General features: G+C 53.7%; 1 protein-coding gene across 2 annotated transcripts in view; it reads right to left on the reverse strand.

Annotated features, from left to right (window-relative positions):
• The window catches only part of UROC1 (urocanate hydratase 1), a 39,622-nt gene that overhangs the window by 9,797 nt on the left and 6,205 nt on the right, over window positions 1-23,620 (reverse strand). The window contains exons 2-17 of one of the 2 annotated variants that reach the window (XM_025376357.1): window positions 18,936-19,066; window positions 17,859-17,952; window positions 16,678-16,737; window positions 16,230-16,358; window positions 16,006-16,067; window positions 14,151-14,217; window positions 13,907-14,050; window positions 12,236-12,324; window positions 10,146-10,293; window positions 9,574-9,668; window positions 9,052-9,231; window positions 8,415-8,512; window positions 7,696-7,768; window positions 6,387-6,508; window positions 5,062-5,132; window positions 1,501-1,599 (exon numbers count right to left, since the gene is read on the reverse strand). In XM_025376357.1, the coding sequence (XP_025232142.1) occupies window positions 1,501-1,599; window positions 5,062-5,132; window positions 6,387-6,508; window positions 7,696-7,768; window positions 8,415-8,512; window positions 9,052-9,231; window positions 9,574-9,668; window positions 10,146-10,293; window positions 12,236-12,324; window positions 13,907-14,050; window positions 14,151-14,217; window positions 16,006-16,067; window positions 16,230-16,358; window positions 16,678-16,737; window positions 17,859-17,952; window positions 18,936-19,066 (1,662 nt within the window). The remainder of the gene's footprint in view (window positions 1-1,500; window positions 1,600-5,061; window positions 5,133-6,386; window positions 6,509-7,695; window positions 7,769-8,414; window positions 8,513-9,051; window positions 9,232-9,573; window positions 9,669-10,145; window positions 10,294-12,235; window positions 12,325-13,906; window positions 14,051-14,150; window positions 14,218-16,005; window positions 16,068-16,229; window positions 16,359-16,677; window positions 16,738-17,858; window positions 17,953-18,935; window positions 19,067-23,620) is intronic. The other variant, XM_025376358.1, reaches the window with a different exon arrangement.

The following is a 23,620-nucleotide window of genomic DNA, read 5'->3' on the forward strand; positions in this document are numbered from 1 at the left end:
CAAGTGTCCCATAAAGCAGATAGGGCTGGTTGATGGGCGTGAACTTCTCAATCTCCCCAGGGGATCCCGAAATTTCACAGGCCCCCTGTGCCAAAGGATACATCCTGCCAAAAGCCTGGGATGCCCTGTGCTCCTGAATGAAGAGGCCCACCTTTCCCTCCTTCGACAGGCCAGGCCTGTTCCCACGTCTTCACCTGTGCAATGAAACCACCTTCCCCCAGATATCCTGACACTTTCTGGCCATTCAGGTCTCAGCTCAATGTCAGCAACTCAGAGAGGCTGTCCTGACGACCCCTCTTCGCCATGTTCATATCCTGCATGCCGCTCCTCACCCTCTGAAACCCTGTCTCAGTGTGTACCTTCAGCTTTGCGTCAATCACCCTTCACCACACTACACAGGTCTGTCTTGTTCTCTGCTATGTCCCTGGGGGTTAAGACATGCTGCACAGCAGCCGCGCTCAGCCTAGCACTGTCCGGTGAATGAACGCATGCTTACTGACCCGTTTCTGCCAGCCAGCTGACCGCAGCCCGGGGCCAGTGCGCCTAGAACTTCCAGTCCCCGGGAACACCTGGGCTTCCAGGAAGCACTGGGTGGGTGTGTTTGGCTGTGCCCCACAGGGCTGGCTGCTGCCTTTGCTGCCGGTGCCACCCCCAGAATCATGCCAGGGTGGCCTTCACACCTCTGTCCCAATGTCTATCTTACATCTGACCAGTAACATTCCTGGCACTTCTGAAAAGAGAGACGCCCACAAGAACTCTGTGGCAGGAGGAGCCAGAGTCCCTCGGAGCAAACACGCCCAGGGTTCCGTCCTGGAGGCAGGCCTGGCTGATTGGGAGCAAAGTGAGCAAAAGCTAGGGAAGTTTGCCATTGCTTGAGAAAAGGGAGTTCCATAAAGATGTGTAAAGTTACTTTGTGGAGGCTGACTCACTCAGTCCTCACACACACGCTTTTTATTCTCTTTTCACAGAAGAGGGAAACCAAGGCTCAGAGAGGGCCCCGGACTTGCACAAGGTCACACAGAGGGAACAATGATGGGGCCTGACACACACAGAGCAGGGTCCCCAGATACCTCCCCCAATCCCAGATTATCCCCAGAGGGGCCTTGGAGCCCCTGAGCCACCTATACTCCAGGGAGGTTACCTATTTCGAGCACTGCTCCTGCTCCTCCAGGCCCTGCTTCCCACCACCCCCTCACGGCCGCCTCACCCTTGCCTCCCCAATAGAGCCCTTCTACCCAGCTGGTCCCAGGGACCAAAGCCTTCAGCAAAACCTAATCTCCCTAAAGAGGCGGAAGTTTGGGCCTCAGCTGTGGGAGGGCTGAGCTCCCGGGAGGGGCTGGTCCACTGCTCCTAAGCACTGGGCTGCTGAGGCCCAACAGGGGTGTCATCCCACCCAGAAGGCTGTGGGGTGCAGCCGAGGCACAGGCGAGAAGGCCCAGGGCAGGAAAGGCAGTGGGAAGAGGTTGAGGGATGCTTCCCCTGGAGCACAGGACACCTCACCTTGATCCTCCTGCAGGCGATGGCCTGGTTAATGGCTACAGCGATGGCCACACGGCCCTTCTGGTCTGAGTACAGGATCCTTGCCTGGGAGCCCACCACCTGAGAAGGGAAGGGCGACAGGCGTCTCAGCTGACACAGGCAGCAATACCAGGACCTGATGGTGCAGGGAGACGTGGGTGGCACTTCCACCGTGGGACATGGCCCTTGGCAGCCTGAGTGCCTCTCTAACAAGGTGCAAGAGGACCCCCAAGGTGCATGGTAGCTCTCAAATCTGTGACCTGAGGTGAGCCTCCACATTCAGCCCACTAGACAGCCACACCAGCCCCACATGTCCACCGCAGTCTGGGCCCCCAGACACCTTCCCCCAATCCCAGATTATCCCCAGAGGGGCCTTGGAGCCCCTGAGCTATCTGTGCTCCAGGGAGGTTACCTATTGCAAGCACTGCTCCTGCTCCATCCCACAGTGATGACATCAACACCACCCAGGGCAAGTTTGCATCTGGCCTGCTCCACTCTCAGTATGCTACACAGCCTCTCGGCTGTGAGTCTTATGGGAATATACTGTCATCCTCATCATAAGCTCCATTTTCCAGGTGAGGACACGGCCCCGAGAGGTGGAGCCACCTGTCCACAGGTTGGCTGTCTGTCTGCCGCACCCAGGAGCTCAGCCACCCAGTGATTGCCTCTCCTGGCAGTAACGGGTGGTTGTCCCCGGGAGACAAAACTTCAGCGCATGAAATGAGTTGCTGTGTAGCTCTGCGGTCCTCAAGCCGGATGACATTTGGCAATGACTGAAGACATTTTTGGGTGCTGCTGGCATGGGTACGGATGCTGCTAAACACTGTACAACGGCCCCCATGATGAAGAAGAAGCCCCAAATGACTCCAAGAGATACGTGCACACACATGTTCACAGCAGCATGACAATAGTCGAGAGATGGAGGCGACCTGGGTGTCCAGTGCGGTGCACGGATGAACCAAACGTGGTCTGTCCGTACAGTGGAATGTGATTCAGCTTTAAAAGGAAAGAAATTCCGACCCATGCCATAACATGAATGGACAAAAGGACAAACACTTCTGATCTCGCTTATATGAGGTTGTTGAGTGCCAGGGTCTGTGGGAGCAGAATGGGGAGTTAGCGTTTAATGGGGACAGAGTTTTGGTTTGGGAAGATGAAAAAGCTCTGAGATGGATGGTGGTGATGGCTGCACAGCAGTGTGAATATGCTTGAAGCCACTGCACTGCATGCTCAAAAATGGCAAAGATGGTTAAGACGGTACATTTTATGTTGATGTATAATTTACCATAATTGAAGAAAATTTATCCAGCCCCAAATGTCAGTACGCTGAGGCTGAGAAACCCTGGTTTCTCCAAAGAAGATGCAGGTGTCTGCCCCAGCTGCTGGTGAGCTCGACCAGGAGCCAGTTAAAAGGCGGTAGAGCCGGTAAAAGGCGGCAAGTCCGGGCCACAGAGGCAGCTGTGCACCTGGCTGCGAGCTCAGCTTTGGCTGGGACAGTGAGTCTAGCTGCTTCTTCCTCCCTCATGGGTTCCTAGAGAACAGCCTTATTTTACTCACACCTCAAATCCTTTTCGGAAAAGCTACTCGTGTGAATCGGCACTGCAGAGATTTTCAGATTTTTCTGGATCCAGAAAAAAATTGGCGAGGAACTGACATAGGATTGCCCACTTTGTCAAGAGTGTACATTAAAAGAAAAGAAATCAAAAAATTTTTAAAGGCAACCTTCTGCAGCCCCCGTTCAGAAGAGAAACAACAGTAAGTATTAGGAGGCACACAATCGCTAGGGAGCTTTAAGTCAAAGCAGACGCACCCTGCTGGCAGCTCCAGCTGCAGCTCCACCCCTTACACCCTCAACTCTGGCACCGCCCGAGGCCCCTTCTCAGCCATGCTGGCATCCTCTCAGGCTATCCCCCTCTTCTCCACCCCATCTCTGCATTGACCCCGCAGCTTCAGCCTCCAAGTCTTGGCCTTGGCATCTCTGACTCCTCACTGCCACAGAGATGCTGTTGGCATAGGGGCTCTGAGGCTGGATACAAATGCAAACCATTGCGCACAGATGAGACAGCCCAGGACGGGGGCAGGCACCTCCTGGCCCTGGGACTCCTGGGCTAAGACCCACTAGTTCAGACACGGTCCATGGCCAAAGGTGTATGAACAAAATGCCCACATTTTTTTTCCATTTTGTCCTCAGTATACCCAGCCTGCTGCCACCGTAGGGCCTGTGCACAGGCTGGTCCCTCTGCCTCACCCAATTGTCACGTGGTTGCCACCCTTTCTGCATGTAGACCTGGACGCACATGTTGGACCCCTTCCCTGGCCACTCTGTGTGAGGCAGCTCCACCCACTCCTCCCTGCTGGTGCTTTCCCGAACACACACCCAGCAGAAACTGGGCAAGACACATCTGTCAACTCAGCCCCACAATGCACCACTTGTACAAGCAGGGCCACAGGGGCCTGCTCCAAACACTGCCACTGCCATCTCCACTTTGCAGATGAGGGTGTGGTGCTCAGAGAGGCTGAGCCACTCACCCCAGGTTACACAGCTGAGGATATGGGAGGCTGCTCAGGTCCAGGCACCCTGGCTCTAGAGCCCAAACTCCTTCCTCTGCTGGGCTGCCTCTATTTGTTGAGTAACGGGATGAAGAACGACCTGCCCAACTCTGGTCACTGCCCCAGAGCCCCAGGCCACTTCCCCCTCTAGGTTTTAAATTATAAAACATACATTACATAAAATGTACCATCTTAACCATTTCTAAGTACACCGTTTAGTGGCATTAAGTTGATTCATAATGTAAAACCATTGCCCCATCCATCTCCCCATTCCTCATCCCCCAACCCCTGGCATCCACCATTCTGCTTTCTGTCTCTATCAATTTGACTGCTCTAGGGACCTCATAGACAGGGAACCATGCGGTGTTTGTCCTTTTGTGACTGGGTTTTTCACTTAGCATGGTGTCCTCCAGGTTCATCAATGTTGTAGCGTGTGTCAACACTCCCTTCTGTGTGAGATATTCCATCTCATGGTTACCCACACTTTGTTTATCCCTTCATCCATCAGTGAACACCTGGGTGGTTTCCACAGCTTAGCCATTGTGAATAGTGCTGCTGTGAACATGGGCGTGCAAGTATCTCTCTGAGTCCTTCCTTCCAATTCTTTGGGCTACACATCCAGAAGTGGAATTGCTAGGTCATAGGGTAATTCTATTTTTGATTTTTTTTGCAGATGCTTCCTCTTGTTTTCCATGTGGCTGCACCATTTCACCAACAGTGCACAAGGGTTCCAAATTCTCCATGTCCTCTCCCAAGCCACCCTTTAAAGGCCCTGGGCTTCTTTCTCCAGCAGCCCCTTGGGCTGCTTCCCCTCCCAGTGTGGCCACCATGGGGCTGGCACAAACAGTCACACGGGATCTGGTGTGTGCACCCTCTCAGGGCTTGGCAAGCTGGAGGCTGTGGACCAGGCTGAGCGCCCATTGGCAGCACCTCACCTTTGGCAGTCTCCTGACAGCACAGCCACCCCAGCCTCCCCCAGGCCTGGGCCCTCACCAGCTGGTGCCTGGCGGCCTCCCGGATCCAGCGGATGTTGTCCATGTATTGCAGCTTCACAGACGCCTTCACTGCAAGGGAGAGGAGACCAGGCATCAGAGACCCTCCAGGGGCACAGACCCGCCCTCAGGCAGGCTGCTCAGCTCAACATAGACCCTGCCCTGAGCCCACCACTGAGCCAGGACACAAGGCGAGGGAGCCCACCCCACCCCACCCCTGCCTTTCTGAACTTGGGGGCCAGCAGTGCCAATGGTCCCATGAATTAATGCACAGCCGTGCAGCCCACTGCCTGATGCACTTGCTCCCTCCACAAATAGCTATTCAGTGCCTACTGTACACCAGCACTGAGCAAGGCACCAGGAACAAAGACCACTGTGGGCTGTGAGGAACACAGGACCGTGGTGAGGGGCCCCCAGGGTGGTGGGTGTGAGAGCTCTCTGAGGAAGTGGCCGTCAAGCTGAGTCTAAAGGCTGGGAAGGAACCGGACAAGGAAGCTCTGAGGGAACAGCATTCCAGGCAGAGGGAACAGCCAGCGCAAAGGCCCTGAGGTGGAAATAAACTTGGCCTATGTAGGAGCTAGTTGGCCAAGCTCACGGAGGATGTGTGTGTGTGAGGGGGCACAGGAGCCTGCCTGACCAGCTCGTGAAAGCAGATTGGTAATTTTCCAGAAATTGTGTGAGCCAGTGGTTAACACAAATATCATTACATTTTTAAATAAGTTCACACTTTTACCAAATTATACTAAAAATGAAGGTAATAGAAATCCCTCACTCCTGTGACTTCACAGCTGTTGACGAGTATCTGCCTGGTGGAGCATGTGGAGGCAGCTTCATCACTAAAGGCAGCAAGAAGGAACTAGAAGCACTGCTGTCAGCACTGCCCTGGCCACGTGGAGGGGGAGGCTGGGTCTGAGAGGGACCGTGGCGTGCTGAGTGCTGCCCAGCAACCCTGGCCCCTGCCACTGCTGCCTGGCCACCCTAGCCCTGGACCATCTGTTTCACCCACTTTGAAGGGCTTTCTGTCACTCACAGTCAGAGGTCCTCACTGGCAGAGCCCAGGACAGCTCTGGAGGGCAGAGGCTTGGTGGTGGGAACTGTGCCTCCATGACTGAGAATGACACTTGGGGACCAGAATCTTTGCAACTCACTCAAGTTTCTTTGAGTCCCTTTGTGTTGCCACCTGAGCACCCACCAGACTCACAAAGTCATCTGCACCCAGGTTCCCTCCCAGAATTAGCTAGGTGGGCCTGCTATGGAAGCTTGTCGCTATGGAGGCAGGAGCTTTGGGGGCCACCCACCCATGGGCACCCCCACCAACAGCATCACCTCCATTAGCGATGGCTTCCTCCAGCACAGATGTGGCCAGTTCGTCGGTGACCGCCAGGTCCTGGGGGTCCCCTGATGTGCAGACCCAGCGGAAAGGTCCAAATCCCTGGGAGAATATGTCCCTGCAAGCACAGATGCCTCCTCACCCTGGGCCCGCTGGCTTGGGCGGGGGAGGGGTGCAGGTGTGAGCACGCCAGGGAGGAGGGCTCAGCGTCCAGAACTGGGGTGTGGAACCCCCTAAGCTGCCATTGGACAGAAAGTTCCAGGGGCCTCCCTGTCCCCCCTCTGTGTCCCGGTGCCCCCAGCCCTCCATCCCTGCCTCCTGGTTGTACCATCTCTAGCCACAGGAACAGGGAGCCGGGACCTGGGCAAACAGAAATGTCCCCAATTGCTGTTACAGATGACAAGAAAATCTGTCACCTAAAAGTGACAGTCACATTGAGAGGAGAGTCACCCTGCGGCGGTGGTCTTGGGGAATTCGGCCTAGGTGAGCTTATCTTCCCAGGAGTCAGGCTTCAGGGCAGGGCTGTCCTGGGGGGAGGATGCTGCGGCCTGGGCCCTCCCTGGGCTTCTGCACTTGCTGGGCCAGGGGGCGCCTCCTCCTGGGCAGCCCTCCCTCTCCGGAGAGTGCCGGCTGCCAGTGCTCAGCCCCTCCCGCCTCTGCACCCCACAGTGAGCCTGACGGTGAGTGGCATTTGCCTTTCACACCTCCATCTCTCTCTGGTCCCACGTGGCACCCACTGAGGACTGGCACATCTTCCAAAAGTCATGTGGCCCCTCCCGCCCACAGCAGAAAGCCCAGGTTTCTCAGCCTCGCCCAGGCTCCTCTCTGGCTCCTGCCCTCATGCCCTGCTTGTCCTGGGCTGCTGGCCCTCCCCAGACCTGCCCCCCATGGCCAGAGAGGCCCACGACCCCCAGGGCCACAGCAGGTGCTGGGCTTCATGATCCAGCCATCAGCTGCCCACAAAGGCCTGTGAAGACACACCCATGACGGCCTGTGAAGACGCACCATTCAGGGGCAGGTGTTTGCCAGGAAGTGGCCTCGGCCTCTAGGGCTGGCAGCCCCGTGTTCTCGCTGAGGCCCTGCAGGAGGTGTATCTCGTCTGGATTTCCTCCTCACCTGCCTGTCTGTGGTGGAAAACCCACGAACGGAGCCTGGCCACTTTGGGGCGGTGTGGAGGTCTCAGCACATGACCTCAGGGGCAGTCAGAGGCTGAGGCTTCTCCAACCTAAATACTCAGGACCCAGACCCTGAAGGGGGCAGGGGCAGCACTGAGCACACTAGATGTGGCAGCTGCCCATCACTCACCCCATGATGTGCTGCACGTAGGAAGGGTAGCGGAACTCTGTCCTGCCAGCACCTTTCTTCTCCACATCCGCTCCTGTGGGCAGAGCCTGGACAGTCACCGCCCAAGGCAGGACACCCACGGCCACCCTAGATGGCAACTTAAACACAGGGCCCAGTGGGAGGCTGGGGAAGGACCCGCGAGGTCTTTTTCAAGTGAAAGAAGAGAAAAGCAGGGGCAGCCGTGGCCGGCATGCCGCCATCTATGTGGCCGAGCGCAGGATGCATGTGCTTGCCATGGATGCCGCCTCAGCCTCCAGAGTGCCACAACCTGCCACCTGCAGGGAGGTGGACAGGGTTGGGGGACTTCCCACTGTGGACACTGTGGCTTTTCAACCTCATGCCCCGTGAAAGAATTGCCCATTTTACGGAAGGAAGTTTCCATCACGGTAAAGGAAAGCTGCAGTTCTGGGACTGGAGCTTGCGCCTGAGTCTTGTACCTGCTCTCCTTATGGGACTTTATGTTCCTAAAGCTCGTGGAGAAACTGAGGCCCAGAGAGGCTGAGCCACCTGGCAGGGCCAGCATCCAGAAGGCCTGGCAGAGGCACAGCGAAGCCTCGGTGGGGATTAGCTGGGCCACCCATGGCTGAGCCTCCGAGTGAGGTGGGAGCCAGAGGCACTGGCCCAAGAGGCTGGGCCCAGGGCCCAAGAGGCTGTGGCCCCTCCCTCCTCCTCCCTCCTACCTGCTCTCTGGGCCTCCAAGAGGAAGGCGTTGCCATAGTCCCAGAAGAAGAACTTCTCCTTGGCCAACCTGTTGATGGCTGAGACTTGCCTCCTCAGGCTGCAACAAGCCATGGGTCAGCACCACCACTGCGAGGCCCTGGGGCCGCCCCCACATGGCACACACAGCACCGCCCGCCATGCTGCCCGCCAACTTCCAGCCCTACTGCCTGGACTGCCCCTGCTCCTCGGGTTGGCCCCACCCACCGGGAATGCCCCTGCCCCTGTCATCTGTTTGGAACCTCTGCACCCTTCAAGGCCCAGCTGGCAGCTCCCTAAACAAGCATTTCCTGGTCCCCAACCCCATCAGGCCCTGGTGAAAAACAGATGCCCCAGAAAGGTCTCACACCCCAGCATCTACTCGGGCCATGCCGGGACAACACTGGGCATTCGACAAATGTCACTCTAGCTTGTCCCTCTGCGCTGCTGAGAGGTAAGTGTGTCATGACTCCATCTGATGAGTGGAGGCAGAGGCTCAGCGAGGTTAATGCCTTGCCAAGGCCACACAGCTGGTTGCTGGAGAACCAGGTGGTGGCCAGAGCAGGACAAGGTGGTCTGCCCAGGTCAAATGCTTCTGCCACCCCCAATCCCGAGTAGCACCTTTCCTGGACCAGGTCCTTGAACACAGCAGGGTTGGAGGCCATGAGGCTCTGGGCCTCCGTGAAGCTGAGCTGCACGGGGTAGTAGCCGCCATTGAACGGGTTGTGGCAGGATGTCTGATCTGACCCCAGGTCCACCAAGCACTCCCCCGTCGTGTCCAATTCATGGACCAGGCGCTCCCTGGGGAAGCCATGGGGTGGTCAGTGCAAGCCACACACAGCCTGGGCCCAGAGTCTGGGGCCAGCCGGGCGGGGACCGTAGCACATTTTCCCACTCACAAATCCAGCAGGCACAGTCTGAGCCAGACCCTGCTTTCCCCTGGAAAGAGAACCTACGGGAAAGCTGTGGGCAGAGCAGGGACGGCTGCCCCAAGCTTGGGTAAGGGTGTGGGCCAACAAGGGTGGCACTGAACTGAGGCTCGAAGCTTTGTGTCCCAGCAGCTCCTGGTCAGCATTGGGGTCTTTGCTCAGGGGGGCCCATCTGGGTTCTCAAGCTGGCTATCAACTCCCAACCCCCACTCACCAAAGCGCCACCACGTTGCCATGGTAACCAAGGCTGAGCACCTCCTTTCTTTTCCTTGCTTCCCTGGAAGGACACAAGAGCAGAACAGGTGCCCCCTGCACCTATGCATAGGTGCCCCGGACACACCTACACCCCAGCTGCACACAGGGGCAGACCCAGGAGGCCACAAGAGGTATCATGTGCAAGCGTGGGGACCAGGGGGCTGGGCCATGAAGCATGCCTGCAGGACCCCGACTTTTGTTCAGGACACAAAACTATAAAGGGAAAACCCAGACCAGATCAGAAAACCCACATGGCAGCGGCAAAACTGCCTTGGCGATCCATGGAATTCAGGTTATCGATGTGGGACCTCCACAGGGATCGTTACAGAACCCATCAAGGTGGCCCCAGAGTCGCAGGATTCACTAAAGATGATTCCCAAAATTATTCGGAAAAATAGGACAAGAAAAATCAAAGCATATTTTGGGCAACAGAAGATTTGAACAGGACTTGCAGGTAGTAGAAGTGTCAAAAAGCAGCAATATGCAGGGAAGGTGGTATGGCCCCCATGAGAGAGCAGATTGAACGCTCACCGGGAGTGGCCTGGAGAAGCCCGAGGGAGCCGGGCACCTCCCCTCCCCCAGGGGTGCAAGGTCGACAAGGTAGGAAAGGACACACAATCCCAGGGCAGCAGGGAGGCCCGCCCAACCTGGGGCTTGTTGCAATCCCAGTTGAAGGACCCTGTGGGAACTGTGAGCTCCTGGGAGCTCAGGAGCTCACTCCATTCCCATGGGTCTTCCCCAGCCCAGGGGCTGCAGAAGTGTGGCAGGCAGGTTGCTTGAAGCAGTTCCTTAAACTGATTTTGATGTATGTATATGTGTGTGTGTTCATGTGTGGATGTGCATGCATGTGTACATATATATGTATATATGCGTGTATATGCATATGTGTATGCATGTGTGTGAGAATATACGTTGTGGGCATGTACGTGTTTTTGTGTGTCTGTGTGTGTTTATGGTGTGTGCATGTGTCTGTGTGTTTATGTGTGTGTGTTTGTGTGCACCTGTATGTTTATGTGTTTGTGTTATATGTGCTGTGTTTCTGCACACGTTTATACATGTGTGCATGTGTGTTGTTATGTGTATATGTTTCTGTGTTTGTTACATGCATGTTTGTATGTGTTTACATGTGTGTGTTGTGTGTGTATGTGTGTTATGTGTGTGTTTATTTATATGTATGTGCATTGTGTGTTGTATGTGCATGTGTGTGCGTATGTATTATGTGTTTATGCATGTTTGTGTGTATCCATGTGTGTGTTGTGTCTGTATGTTTGTGTAGGTGTTATGTGTTTATACTTGTTTGTGTTTGTGTGTGCATGTGTGTATGCCTGCGTCTGTGTTTATGTGTGTGTATGTGTGCGTTTATGTGTGTGCATGTGTGCACTCTGTGTGTGCCTGTGTGTGCATGCATGTGTTGTATGTCTATGTTTATGTGTGCATCTGTGTGTGTATGTTTATGTGTGTCTTGTGTGTTATTGTGTTATGTGTCTGTGTATTTATCTGCATGCATGTGTTGTGTGTTTGTGTGTGCAACCATGTGTGCATGTGTGTGCTATGTTCTCTGTGTATGTGTGTATGTGTGTTTATGTGTCTTTATGTATGTATGTGTGTCTGTGTGGCTACATGTATGTGCATGTGTTTTGTGTGTGTGTTTATGTGTGTGTGTGTGTACATGCACACAGTCAGGATGCTAAACAGCCTGAATAGGGATGGGAGTTAGGTCGGGGAAGCTCCTCACAGCACACCTGGAGTGTAGAATTTCTTCTATCATTGACGAAAAATTATCTGAGAGTTCTAAAGAGGGTGCAATGTGGTTGGATTGGTATTTTAGGATGATCTAGGTCAAAATAGCTCACTGCATCATTTCTCAAATTTTGTTTACATTTTCACCAGAAACAGCTTTTAAGCCCCTGTGGAGATTCTACTCGAAGCCAGGTCGGCAACCAGTGCACCAATGTGTCTTCCTGTAACAGGACTCTGCTCTGCACAGTAAATTAATTGAGAGGATGCTTCAAAAGTGGCATCCAAGCAGGAGCCCCCAGGGCAGTCTTCCCACTGTCCCACTGAAATACTTCTGAAGACTTTGCCTGGGGGTGAGGCAGAGAAACCCACTGACCACCCCTCAGCACCACGGACGAAGCTCTGCCCTGGAGCACAGGGAGGGAGTGCACGCCTCGCAGGCTCGCCACTGCAACAGCACAGGGCAGCCCCTATCACGGGCCAGGCCGGTTCTGCGAGCCCATACAGCAGGGAAAAGATGACACGTGCTTCGCAGAACCAGGGCGGAGCATGGGAGCCCCAAGAAGTCTGCCCAAAGCCCGTCAGAGCCAAGTGTCTGAGCACCAAGCCCGCAGCCCAGTGGCTGCCTCCATGCCAGCAATGACGGAATGTTGGAGGCCCTTCCAGAGGCTTCTGCCCTATCACCACCCGCGGGTCAGCCCTTGTGTGCATGTGCGCACATGTGTGCATGTATATGTACATGTGCATGTATGTGTGGTGCCCACATGTGGCCAGCTGTCGGGCATTAAGCAGGCCCTACCAGGCTGCCCCCTGGGGGTCCTCTTGTGGTCTCCTGCTGCCATGTGTCAGGTGTCAGGTGTCTGGAGTTAAGCTTGGAACTGTACCTGAGCCTCTGGATGCAGCGGTCCAAGCTGTCAGTCACTTCCATCAGCCAACCCTGCTTGTGGCGTTTCTCAAGGGCTGCTTTATCCACCTGGGGCCATGAGACATGGGGACACCCAGTTACAAATCTTCCCTAAGTGTATCATCCTCAACTAGGAAGGCAACATCTCCCGTAGGTCCCTTGCTTTTCTCTAACACAGTTTCAGGGAAGACACCACAAGCTGCCCTCCCTCTATTTATTCCTTCTCCCACCTCCCTTATCAGCAGAACCCAGGTAGGGGTTCAGGGTGACACAGTTCAGCCCCAGGAGATAATCTACGTCCAAGCTAATCACAAGGACCTGTCCACTATCTCCATCCTCCCTTGCAGATAAGAACATCGATTTCATCTAAGACTAACCAATGAGATAAAAGAAGGGGTTTGGAGACATGACTTTCCTGATAAAATAGAGTTGTAGCAGCCACTTCCCTTCTCACCTCTTCCTGTCTTGAACATGGATAGGATGGCTGGGGTGGGGGCAGCAATTGTTTCTACAAGGGAATCCCAAGGAAATCTAGAGATATTAGCATCACTGAGCTGCCAAACCAATGCCAACACTGTTGGTTACATGAGAAAAATAAAACCCTATTTATACAAGCCGCTGTAGGTAGGTTTCCTGTTACCTGCAGCTCAGTGCACTCCTAACAAGCACAGGTATGTATGATGTAGGTTTGGCATCAACTGAGTGCAAATTCCACTGGCACCTATCGCCAAGCCTTGCCTCAAGGCTTCTTGCCTCCTCCACTTCCTACTTCCCTTCCTCTCTTTGGCACCCACCAAAGAAAGATGAGAGCCTGCTATAGTTGGGATATATTTGTCCCCCAAACCTCATGTTAAAATTTGATCTCTGGTGTTGGAGGTGGGGCCTGGTGGGGGGTGTTTGGGTCATGGGGCAGCTTCCTCATGAATGGCTTGGTGCAGTCCTTGCAGTAATGACTGAGTTCTTGCTCTGTTTGTTCCTACAAGAGCTGGTTGTTTAAAAGGTCCAGCACCTCCCTCTCCTCTCCCTGCTCTCCCTCTCTTGCTGTGTGACCCACCAGACTCCCTTCACCTTCCACCATGAGTGGAAGCTTTCGAAGACCTCAACAGAAGCAGATGTGGGCACCATGCTTCCTGTACAGCCTGCAGAACTGAGTCAAACAAACCTCGTTTCTTTATAAATTAGCCTCAGGTGTTCCTTTATAGAAACTCAAATAACTAAGATGGGGGCCACTGAGGGAAAGCTGCCTGTACTCACCTCTATGGAGGGTGACCTGTCTGCCTCCCCACCTGTTCAAGGTGGGGAGTCTATGAGTTCATTTATTCACAGACATTCATTCCCTCCCATCTGTATTCCAGGGATGCGGTGGGATACAGGAAAGCTACACCCATAAATAGATGGTCAGAGTTTTGTGGGAGGGCAGCCGACAGGCATTACCCATGCAGGGTGATGGGCACTTTGAAGGCAGGAAGCTTACGTCGCCATGGGAACCCACCCAGTGAGGTCCAGTGGGGCTTTGCAGAGGAGGCAAGGGTGGGCTGGGCAAGGGAGGATGAGAAGAGGGGGTCTGTAGTGTAAGCGATCCTGGAGGAAGGAGGGAGGGAGGGAGGAAGGGAGGCAGGCAGGAGCGAAGGCTAGGAGCCCCCCAGCTCACCTCTGCTATCACACCAATGCACCCCACGATGACCGCAGCCTTGGCCTGAGCCCCACTCATTCCACCGAGCCCAGAGGTGACAAAGACCTTCCCAGCCAAGTCCTCGATGCCCAGGTACCTTCGCGCAGCATTCAACACAGTGAGCTGCAGGGAGAAAAGGTAGGGGATCACTGCCCACTTGCAGCCCACCCCCTCCACCCCCCATGCTGGGACGCCCACAGCCAGGCATGGCCCCATCTCTCACCACAGTGCCGTGGACGATTCCCTGGGGACCGATGTAGCAGTAGCTACCTGCTGTCATCTGGCCGTACCTGACCACAGGGAGAGAAGCCAGGCCCAGGGCTCAGCCAGTGCCAGGCCCAGGTCCTCCCAGTCACTCCCTTTAGGAGGCTGAAAATTAGTATTTACCCAAGAGGCATTAATATATTCTCCTTTACATAAAATATATAGAGAGAGCACAGACAACACAAGAAGGCTATGGACACCCTTGTCCCCTCTTGCCTCCCAGATGTTTTACAAGCAGATTTTGTTCTGTTAAGAACTGTAGTGTAATTGGTGAAGAATTGCTTTGGGGACTATTTGGCCGTATGGACTCCAGCTGGACGTGCACAGTATGCCCACACTACATGCTTATGCCAGGCAGAGACACACACAGGATGTTCACTGCAACTTTACATGCAGGGGCCAAGACCTGAAGCTGCTGAGATGCCCCTCCACTGAAGACGAGAGAAGTGAGCGGCAGCCTATGTGACCCATAAAACACCACATGGCAGAGAGGGTCAGGGCCCTGCACTGTGCCATGGAAGCAAGCCAGTTTGGGAGGCAAGAGGGTTAAATAAATTAGTGCAATTGGACATTGTAGGTAAAGGAAGAATACATGAGATCTGCTTCCTGAAATACAGCAATCTCCTAGCTTTCTTGTAAAGGTGGGAAAGGCAAGGCACAGAGGCCGGCACCAATGGTCTAACCACCTAAATTGCCAAGTACACTTGCATAGAAAGTGTTTGGAAGAACACAGGAGACACTGTCAACTGGAGAATCTAGGATGTAGAAGGATCTCCTTTTCATTGTAGCTCCATTTATAATGCTTGATGAAATACTTTGCATTGACAGCTGCTGTGGCTCATGCCTGTGATTCCAGCAATTTGGGAAGCTGAGGTGGGCGGATCACCTGAGGTCAGCAGTTCGAGATCAGCCTGGCCAACATGGTGAAACCCCATCTCTACTGAAAATAGAAGAAAGTAGCTGGGTGTGGTGGCACATGCCTGTAATCCCAGCTACTTGGGAGGCTGAGCCAGGAGAATCACTTGAACCTAGGAGGCAGAGGTTGCAGTGAGCCGAGATCGCACCACTGCACTCCAGCCTGGGCAATAAGAGCGAAACTCCGTCTCAAAAAAAAAAAAAAAAAAAGGAAAAAGAAAAAAAAGGAAAGAAAAAGAAATCGTTTGCCTTACCTCTGTAACAAATGAAAAGCTTTCATTCCCTGAGAGGGGGCGTGAGAGACTTCTCTGGGGCACTGGCAGCATTCTGTGCCTAATGGTTTTGGTTGCACAGATGCACACTTTGTCAGAACCCGAAATGTGGTGCATATAAGATGTGGGCATCTCATTACATGCAAGTTTCATCTCCAAAGAAAAAATAACTGTAAACAAATATTGACTTCCAGTCAGTAATATTTACAATTGACTTTGAGATGCACAACACACACAAAAAACCCCCAAAAAACAAGTCGAATGAATGGATAGGCAGAGGGACAGATAGACAGCCACATGATAAAGTGAGTACGGTAAGTAGCACATTCATCACAAAAATTCGGTGGTATTCACTGTAAATTCGGTCAATTTTCTGTATGTTTGAAATTGTTCATAATAAAATGTGGGAAAAGGCAGGATCTAAAATTGTAGGGTCTCTTGCATTCAAGAATATAAGATTTGTAAGCATATACATAAAACTACTAGGGAATATATAAAAATAAAATCAATTAGGCTACAGTTCTGTGACTATGTCTTTCCAAACTTGTATTTAATATCACCATTTTGCTTTATAATGACCCATGGCTAACAGGGAAACACTGTAAATAGACTGAAATAGCGACTTACATTGTAACCCCCAAGGCAAAGAGCTTCTCATACTCCAGCCGGGAGGAGTAGTTGGGAATGACCTGGAGAAGAGGATGGGGGCAGACAGAGGGGCTGAGGTCTTGGAGGGCGAGCACAGAGCCCGGGGGTGACGCACAGCGTTGGGGCACTGGGCTTTCTTTCTGGCATCAGCACCCTCTCTTTGGAGCCCTGGGCAGGTGCTGTGCCTGCTGCTGAGGACCCACCATCCCATTGGTGATGACGAGCCGGGGGGCGCTGCGGCTGCTGGGGAAGAGGCCGAGCGGGTGCCCGCTGTACATGACCAAAGTCTGCTCCTCTGTCATCTTCGACAAGTAGAACATGGTCAGCCAGAACTGGGGGAGGAGCAGAGCGTGGGGATTCTGTCAGCAGAAGCAGCACCCCATGCCCAGCCTCACACCACCGTCCACGCCCAGACAGCTCCTGCAGGCCCCCAGGTCTCCATTGCACTCCAGTGGCCCTGGTGCCTCCCTCAACACCACCTCGCCCATTCCTATAACCTGAAATTTCCCCACACAGTCTACAGTGCTGGAGCCTCAGGCACCAGGGAGGCAGAGGCCTGCATCCTGAGCCATGGGTTTGTAAGCTCCTAGGCCAGAGGACCAGACTCGGGGAAAGGCCGGGGTGGGGGCGAGGTCACACGGTGCGCAGTACCTGAGCCCAGTTGCTGAACACCTGCCCATTTCCTCCATAGGTCACCAGCTCCTGGGGAAACTGAGGAAGACACAGGGTCATCTGAGATGAGGGCCTGGGAAGGGCCTATGGAGTCGCAGACAAGGAGAGAAAGGGTCCCCATCCCCTGGGGGCCCAATGGGGCAAGGAGAGAAGCCAGAAGGGTGAGGCCCAGAGACGGACACATCTGCAAGAACACCGGCCCCGGCTGCGACTGGAGCAAGGGCTCAGCTTGGGGTTAGGGGCGGATCTGGGTCTGGGGTCACAGTGGGAACTCAGCCTGGGGTCAAAGGCAGGGTTGGTCTGTGACCAGGGCCTGGGGCCAGGGCCAGGGTTTAAGGCGTTCCCACCTACTAGGCGAAGTGGTCACATTCTGGCAACATATCTCCCCCAAGGAATGCAGAGACACACCCCAGAGACATTCCATTCTCAAATGTGGGCAGCTGCTCTGCAGACTGGCTCAGGGTGCCCAAGACAGGCGTAAGGGGCCAGATCCATGCTACCCAATATGGTGGCCACCAGCCATGCATGGCTTTTCACTCTGCTCCTTGCATAGATACACCCTGATTTCAAAGTCTCAGGATGAAAAACAATGTAAAATATCTCATTAATAATGTTTATATAGATTACATATTAAAATAATAATATTCCGGAGCTGGGGGTGGTGGCGGGTGCCTGTAGTCCCAGCTACCCGGGAGGCTGAGGTGGGAGGAACGCTTGAGCCCCGGAGGTTAAGGCTGCAGTGAGCCAAGATCAAGCCACTATACTCCAGCCTGGGCCACAGAGTGAGACCCTGTCTCTCTCAAAAAAAAAAAAAAAAAAAAAAGTGAAAAGTAAAAAAATAATATTTTTGATATATCAGGATGAATAAAATATAGTGTAAATTTGTTTATTTTTACTTTTTCATATGGCTGCTAGAACATTTAAAATTGGACATGTGTCCACTGCAGCCACAGTGACGTCCTGGTTTTGAGGCTGTACTACAGCCACGGATGCAACCACTGGGGGAGGCCGAGGGAAGGGCCAGGGACCTCTCTTACTAGCTTTGCAACTTCCTGTGAATCTATAATTATCTCAAAATTAAGAGCTTGAAAGCATGATGTGTGTGTCTCGCGTTCTGTTTCTGCTGGACAGTGCTGGGCCTTGGTTTCCCTGGCTATTACCTGGGCCACGGCGGGATCCAGGTTGTTCATGATCATATGCATGATGGCGGCGGCCGCTTTCGTCTGGCAGGGGTACTGCTCAACCGGGTAGGCCCTGCAAGGGAAAGCCCAACCGCCAGTCTGCCCTTCCCGCCAAAGCACAGCATCTAGCTCGGCCCCGCCCAGCCCCTGGCTGCTCAGGCAAGGCTAGCCGGACCCGGGGCCTGCAGAACCAGCTAGGAACATACAGTGGGGCTCCAGAGCCACTAGGGCTGAGGGAGGTGGCATTCAGGCCCCAACCCACCCTGCTCTCCCTCCCTACTTGGCACACTCCACCTGGGAGACAGCTGCTGGCAAAGCAGAACTGATGACTGCTCTCCAGAAGCCTCTCCCTCTGGGTAAGCAGAGTTTATTCATTTGTTCTTTCATTAATTCAACAAACACTTTTGGGCACCAATTCTCCAGCAGGTGCCAGGCCCGGAGGTACTGGCTGGAGTGAGGAACGTGGCTCCTACTTTAAAGGGAACAACCCTGGGATGACTCAAGGCAAGCCTGGGCCGCTGGCACCTCCAAGAACAATAACTGCAGATATGCACACCCAAGCCCCACCCCAGAACTGCTGGGTCTGAAGTTGGGGTAAGGCCTGGCAGCCCGTGTTCCCACAAGGCCTCCAGGGGTGCTGTGCACACTGCGGTTTGAGACCCTCATCGAGATCGTGAGGTATTTGAAGTCACTGCCAGAGCTCCCCAAAGCTCTCCCTGCCCTCTGGCAGAACAAAAAGCCATGGTTTTTAAAAGAGGTTTTGTGTACAATTTGGCTCCAGAATTGCACAGGACTGGCTGCTCAGGACAGATGGGCCGGGCCTGAGAGTCCTGAGAAGCTGCCCCCATCTTCTGGCAGGCTCAGGGGCTGCAGCCAGCACTGGGCTCCAGCTTCTGAGATGACAACACCGAATCTTCTCTCCCCTGCCTCCTAGTCTGGACAGACTGGGTTTCCCCTCACTGCCCACTCTCCCGTTGTTCCTGGCCCCCAGCACAGTCCCTTGTGGGAGCTGCCTGCCCCTCTGGGTCCCTCTGAAGCTGCGCCCACAAGGCTGACCTCATTTCAATGTTGGGGCAAAACCGGTACATGTAGATGTGCCCGTACAGTTGCAGCTCCTGGGCAAACTCTGGGGCCAGCAGCTCCTGGACATCCGCGGGGAAGTAGCGCAGGGCGTTCCTCAGCGCCAGCTGGGGTAGGAGAGCAGAGAGGCAGTGGGGGCTGGGGGGTCCAGGCCCAGTGTTCTGAGGCCTGGTGATGGGCCATCCTCCTCCCAAATGGATTTGCCTTTGCTGCACTTAGAAGCCTGTTGCCCACCCAGAGACCGTCTGTTCTCACCCCGGGCCCATCTACAGTGTCACCTTCCGCAGAAAGCCTTCCCTGATTGCCCCCTCCTGCCCCTTTCATGAAGGCAGACTGATCCCTCTCTCTTCTTGCTTATGGTGAACCACTCCTGTTCTGGGAATGGCGCTGCTTACCCCCAGGCAGGGACCAGAGAGGGGCCTGCCCGAGGCTTGTGGCTATGGTGTAGGATGCAGAGGCTCCAGCGGGGAGAGTACACCCCACATAGCCTTAAGTACCCTGTGTAAGTGCAAGCACATACAAGAAAAAGCTGTCAAAAGCAACATATATTTACACACACACATGAACTCTTTTGATTGTGAGCCACAGGAAGCAATTCCTATGGCTACCCAGATACATACACCTATACTCCATGAAACAAGAACAAGACTCAGCCTTCCCACATGGGTTCTAATACATCCATCCTCTTCTAGCTCCTTTCATTTCACTTTCAAATCAGTACTGCTGCACTTCCTCAACTGATTTCGCAGCCTGCTGGTAGGCGGTAGCTGCAACCTGAGACCACTGTCCTCGCCATTCTAAAGGCAGTGCCAGCCTCAGCCCTGGGGCTTGCCGAGACATTTTACTCATATGCTAGACAAGGAGGACCTCTTTCATAATCAGTTGCGTCAAATGCATTAGAAACATTGTTCAGGTAATTACATAGCTCAAAAAGTACAACAAAGGTTCTGTGAAAATTTGTGAATTTAAAATCGTGTCAGTTGATGGAAATGACTTGGCCATTCTTAAAGGTGAAATGTGTAAGAAGCTCAATCTGTTCTGAAATGAAGCACAAACTTGTGCCCTTTTTCCAAATCCGAAATACAGCCCAAAGCTCTGTCTGCCATATTTTCCCCTTGTATAAAATTTCCATTTGCTAACCATTGAATTTTTCTTTATTGCTGAAATTCAGTAATTTGGCCTAGATATGTCTTTGTGTTGATTATTCTATATCAAGGTTTTTTTTTCTTTCCAGGATAAACTGCCTTTTAATCTGCAATTTCATGTTTTTATTTAGTTCATGAAAGTTGTCTTCTATTTTTTGCTGAATACTTCATCCCCTGTATCTAGAGTTACCTAATAGGCATGCAATAAATATTCTTTTCAGTGGGGAAGAAAGGCTCACTCTCACTGGCCTGGATGTAATCCTCCATGCCTCAGACAGGAGGCAGCACTCAGCATTCAAACAAGACCATGAGGGCTCACACAGGTCACGTGACCGGACCTCTGGAACTGTAGGAGAATAAATACGTGTTGTTTTAAGCCACTACACTTGTGGCGATTTATTACAGCAGACGTGGGAAGCTAATACAGGCAGTAACAGAACCCTGCCTCGGGCATCAGGGCACCTGTGCCAGGCACGCGCTTGTCCTGCATGGTGGCTGAGCACCGAAATGAAAGGATGCCAGCCTGCAACGTTGCTCAGCTCACAGAGCAGGATGTGTGTGTGTCCTTCAGCCTAGGACTTACTTTCATTCTAACCTGGCAGTCAGCTTGTGGGGCAGTAGCTCACTTTTAAACCTCACCCACATGAAAGTTTCTGACTGTCACTATTTCTGCCAGAAATCATGGCCACTATCCAAATGGCTTGGCTTCATCTGAGTCACTCCTGTTCCTGCACCCCCCTAGCGCAGGCTTCATCAGGGTCCCCACCAGCTCTACACCGAGGCTGCGTTGAGAGCCAGGAGCTGCAGCCAGACTTCCTGGGTGCAGACAGCACTCTGGGTTGCATGGGCTGCAGTGGCTCTGCAAGGCTGCTGTGGCACAGGCCTACCACATGGCACATACCCACTGCCAATCTCTGACTGCTCTTTCCCCATCTGTAAAGTGGGCATAATAACAGTATCCCCCTCAGAGGACTGCCTTGGAGACTCAATGAATTGAGGTACTTAGAACAGCCCCTGGCACACCGAAGTGTGTGTGAGTGCCTGGTTGTCAAAACCGTCATCTCCCACACTCGTGGGCCACCATGCTGCCCGTTTTTTCTTCCAGCTGGGCCTCTGCCCTCCCCACTCCTCTGGGACCTCCATAGAAGCCTTTATACTCTGTGGGGGGCATAGTTAAGCAGCAGGTATGCCCCTTTTCAGAAACCTTCATGGGCTCCCTATTACCCATTTGATAAGGCCATGCTGTTCCTGGAATTTACAGTCCTCCATCAGCCGGCTGGGTCTGGCTCTCCAAGCTCAACACCAAGCCCCGGCCTGCAAAGAACCTCCTTCACTCTGACACACCTCAGATAGCTCCGTCTCCACATTTGTGCACACCGCCTCCCCTTGTCTCCAAATGGCCTTTCTTCCTTCCCAGGCTAAGAACCTTGCCCAAGCTGCCATAGCCACCTCTTCCAAGGAGTCCTCTCAAGTTCCTCCTGCCAGTTGAAATCTGATGGGATGTTTGTTAGGGCTCCGAGTGCAACTCTCATTCATTCAGCAAACATCTGCTGCTGTCACTGGAGACCTGGAAATGAACCCGGTGGAGTTCTGCCCTCAAGAAGTTCAGGAGGGGAGTACATGGGTAGTGATGGGGACACAGATGCCGGCCATCTTCAGATCTGCTATTGGATGCCCGGCACAGGCGCTGTGGGTGGGGTGGATTTGGGGGGAAGGTCACCAGCACAAACTGCACATGGCGGGAGGTACTGAGGACATTTCTAACATGGGAACTGCTTCAGTTGTGTGACTGAAGTTTCCCTGTGCATGGTAAGAGCTGTGTCAGGCGCATGCTGAAAGTGTCCTGATTAACTTGGCAAAGGAAGGCCCTGCTCCAGTCGTAGAGCTCCGTTAAAGATGAGCAAAGAATGACGCACGCGTTAGTTCATCCAAAGCATGAAACACTACGCAGCCATTCAAAGACGGGACCCTCTAAATGCACCAAGAAAGAACAACCTGAAAAAGACCTAATGTGTATAGACGCTTCTGCTTGTATTTTTAAGAGGGTTCACAGATGTCTTCTGCACTGCATAGATGCATAGAATGTGTTTCTGAAATTCTTGAGTAGCTTTCAGTAAAGAAAGGGTAGGAGGAAAGTCTATATAACCGTGTCACCTACTTTATTTCATTTGGTCTCCTCCACAATCCCCTGGTGTCATTGTTTTTATCTTCAGCTTACAAATGCCAATAAATAAATAAATAAATAAATAAATAAATAAATAAATAAAAGGCTATAGTGACTTCAGAAGGTGAACTGGGGAATTTACACTTTTATACATTCGACTTCTTATCTCATAAAATTGTCTTCAAATACGTATGTTAAAGATCAACGAAACACATTTAAATAAAAAAGAGAAGGCAAGCCACAGGACTCAGGGAGCCACCCATAGCCCTCAGACCTGCACCTGCTCCTACTCCAAGGGCTTCCTGACCTTCAAGCAAAGAGGGACATAACCCAGCAAAGCCGAGGTGGCCACTCCTCCACCTGGAGCCACCTTCTCCCAACACAAGACACCCCGGGAGCTGATCACAGCCATGTGGAGCTGATCACAGCTACAGGGCGCTGCAGGGGATGTGCAGGCCACAGGGCCCTCCCCGAGCTCCAGGGTGAAGGTCGAGGCATTGGTGCCCAGCAGGGAGGTGACCAAGGGGAAGAAACATTAACAACACCTGGACAACCGGGAGATGGGCCAAGGGGAGCAAAGGGTCAGGACCACCTGCTTGCAATCTGCTCCTGAGTACCCACCACTTACCTGCCCCACTCCAGGACCCACCACTTACCCGCCTCCCCAGCATCTGACACTACCCTCCCCTGGCCCCCAGTGCCCAACACCTACCCTCTCCCCATCTCCCAGCACCCACCACCTACCCTCTCCCACCCCCAACACCCACCAACTACCCTCCCCCTGCCCCCGAGTACCCGATACCTACCCTCTCCGCCCCCAATGTTCATACCTACCCTCCCTTGTACCCCAGCGCCTGCCATCTACCCTCCTCCTGTCCCCCAGCGCCTACCACCGACCCACCCCCCCATCACCCCAGCACCCACCACCTACCGTCCCCTGACCCCCAGTGCCCACCACCTACCCTCCCCAATCCCATCACCCACCACCTACCCTCCTCCCACGCCAGCCCCCACCACCTACCCTCCCACCACTCCCCAGCACCCACCACCCACCACCTACCCTCCCCCACTCCCCAACACCCACCGCCTACCCTCCCCCCACTCCCCAGCACCCACCACCTACCCTCCCCCCACTCCCCAGCACCCACCACCTACCCTCCCCCAACCCCCACCACCCACCACCTACCCTCCCCCCATCCCACCACCCACCACCTACCCTCCTCCCAGCCCCAGCAACCACCACCTACCCTCCTCCCACCCCCACCACCCACCACCTAGCCACCACCCACCACCTACCCACCACCTACCCCCAGCAACCACCACCTACCCTCCCCCCCCCCCCCCCCTCCCCC

This window comes from Theropithecus gelada, chromosome 2, assembly GCF_003255815.1.
Source record: "Theropithecus gelada isolate Dixy chromosome 2, Tgel_1.0, whole genome shotgun sequence".
NCBI classification, from domain to species: Eukaryota; Metazoa; Chordata; class Mammalia; order Primates; family Cercopithecidae; genus Theropithecus; species Theropithecus gelada.